Below are 1,448 nucleotides of genomic sequence, written 5' to 3'. Positions count from 1 at the left end.
CAATTTACTAAACCCACTTGGAGAAAATATATATGGATTGCTTTATTAAATTTTACGAACAAATTCTGTATTTAATTAACTTATGGTTTATCACTTATCTTAAATTAACCACTAAAGTTCCAGAAGTTCGTTTAAGTTTGTGGAGAATATTTGTAGGAACTTTCAACTCTTGTATTATTTACTTGCGTTACAAGTTTAGAAAAGTTAAATTAGTGTCCTTGTTCGAAATTGGAGATTAATTCGCTTGTGCGTCGCATAATTATTCACAACCCTTAGAATCCAGTCAATATAGCTAGATACTCTTGTATAAACTCCCGCACTTCGGCATTCACTACCTCCAAAACTAACTATTCCAAACTGAACGTATCTCTGAATGCCATTGACATTAACCTGTTGAACCAAAGGACCTCCGGAGTCACCTGTACAGGTGTCTCCAACAGGATGGCCTGCGCAGATTTGCTTCTCGGTTACCCTGAACCAAAGTGCATTATAACATTCGGTGGCGTCCAGGTCGTTGACCTCCAATGTTTGCAAAACCCTCGCAACTTTCTCGAACTCCGTGGTCCCCCAACCAGTTGCCTTGTAGGTGCTCACTTGGGGAAATTGTATGGGATCCCTGAAGATGCAGACAGGTTTGATGAAAGCTGTTGGAAAATAACTTACAAATGAGGTTTTTAAATAAAAATCAATCCAACGTACCATTAAACTGCACCTCTGGACTCAGCTTTAGCATTCCAATATCGTGATTCTGTTCCGCGTAGGAGTATAGTTTATTGCGAAAGGCATTGGTAACTGCAAAATCTTTGGAAGTACCTGATCTTCTCTGCGAAAAATATGCTCCCAAACGCACGGCACTGAAGAAAATGTAAGAAATGCAAAATCATCACTTCTTGATTTTAAAAATAAACTTACAGTATATCGTCATTTAAAATGCAGTGAGCGGCGGTCAAAATAAATTCTGCAAATTAGATTTAATTGCTCATTATTACCACATATCAGATACTTTAACTTACCTTTATGAATCAGAGTTCCTCCACATACAAACTCAGTTGCATTTTGTTTTGTGATCTTGTAAATGTAAGCCATCCAAGGATTTGCCCCATGTTCAGCATTCTGGCCGCCCATTATTTTGTTGGTTATTCCAGTGAGGCCGCAATTCGGTTCTAGGAGTTGAGCCATACATCTTTGGAGGATCAAAACAATCTTAAAAACAGCGAGCAGTACAGCGATCCCAGCCATATCAACCAAAGAACTCAAGTATACTGAAAGCTCATCGGTTATTATCTGTAATTCAGCGGCTTATCAACGAACTCGGATTGAGATTGACTGAAAGCCCCATGTTGCAAGTCAACATTTTGTTTATGAACCCGCGTTCCAAGAATCGTACACAATACAAATTTCCTTGTTGCAAAATAGGTTAATTATTCTGAATGGAGCGTTTTCGGTCT

General features: G+C 38.6%; 1 protein-coding gene across 1 annotated transcript; it reads right to left on the bottom strand.

Annotated features, from left to right (window-relative positions):
- Window positions 1–204: 204 nt before the first annotated feature.
- On the bottom strand, window positions 205–1,239 carry LOC108087603 (clotting factor G beta subunit). Its single transcript, XM_017185042.1, has 4 exons — window positions 1,014–1,239; window positions 913–958; window positions 700–854; window positions 205–644 (listed from the first exon to the last, which is right to left on the bottom strand). Exons 1-4 carry the CDS (start codon window positions 1,237–1,239, stop codon window positions 205–207), a joined length of 867 nt encoding a protein of 288 aa, XP_017040531.1.
- Between the last annotated feature and the right edge of the window lie 209 nt (window positions 1,240–1,448).

This window comes from Drosophila ficusphila, unplaced genomic scaffold (assembly GCF_018152265.1).
Source record: "Drosophila ficusphila isolate 14025-0441.05 unplaced genomic scaffold, ASM1815226v1 contig_414, whole genome shotgun sequence".
NCBI classification, from domain to species: domain Eukaryota; kingdom Metazoa; phylum Arthropoda; class Insecta; order Diptera; family Drosophilidae; genus Drosophila; species Drosophila ficusphila.
The sequence above is the reverse complement of the archived record's forward strand: the minus strand, read 5'-3'. Positions and strand labels throughout refer to the sequence as shown.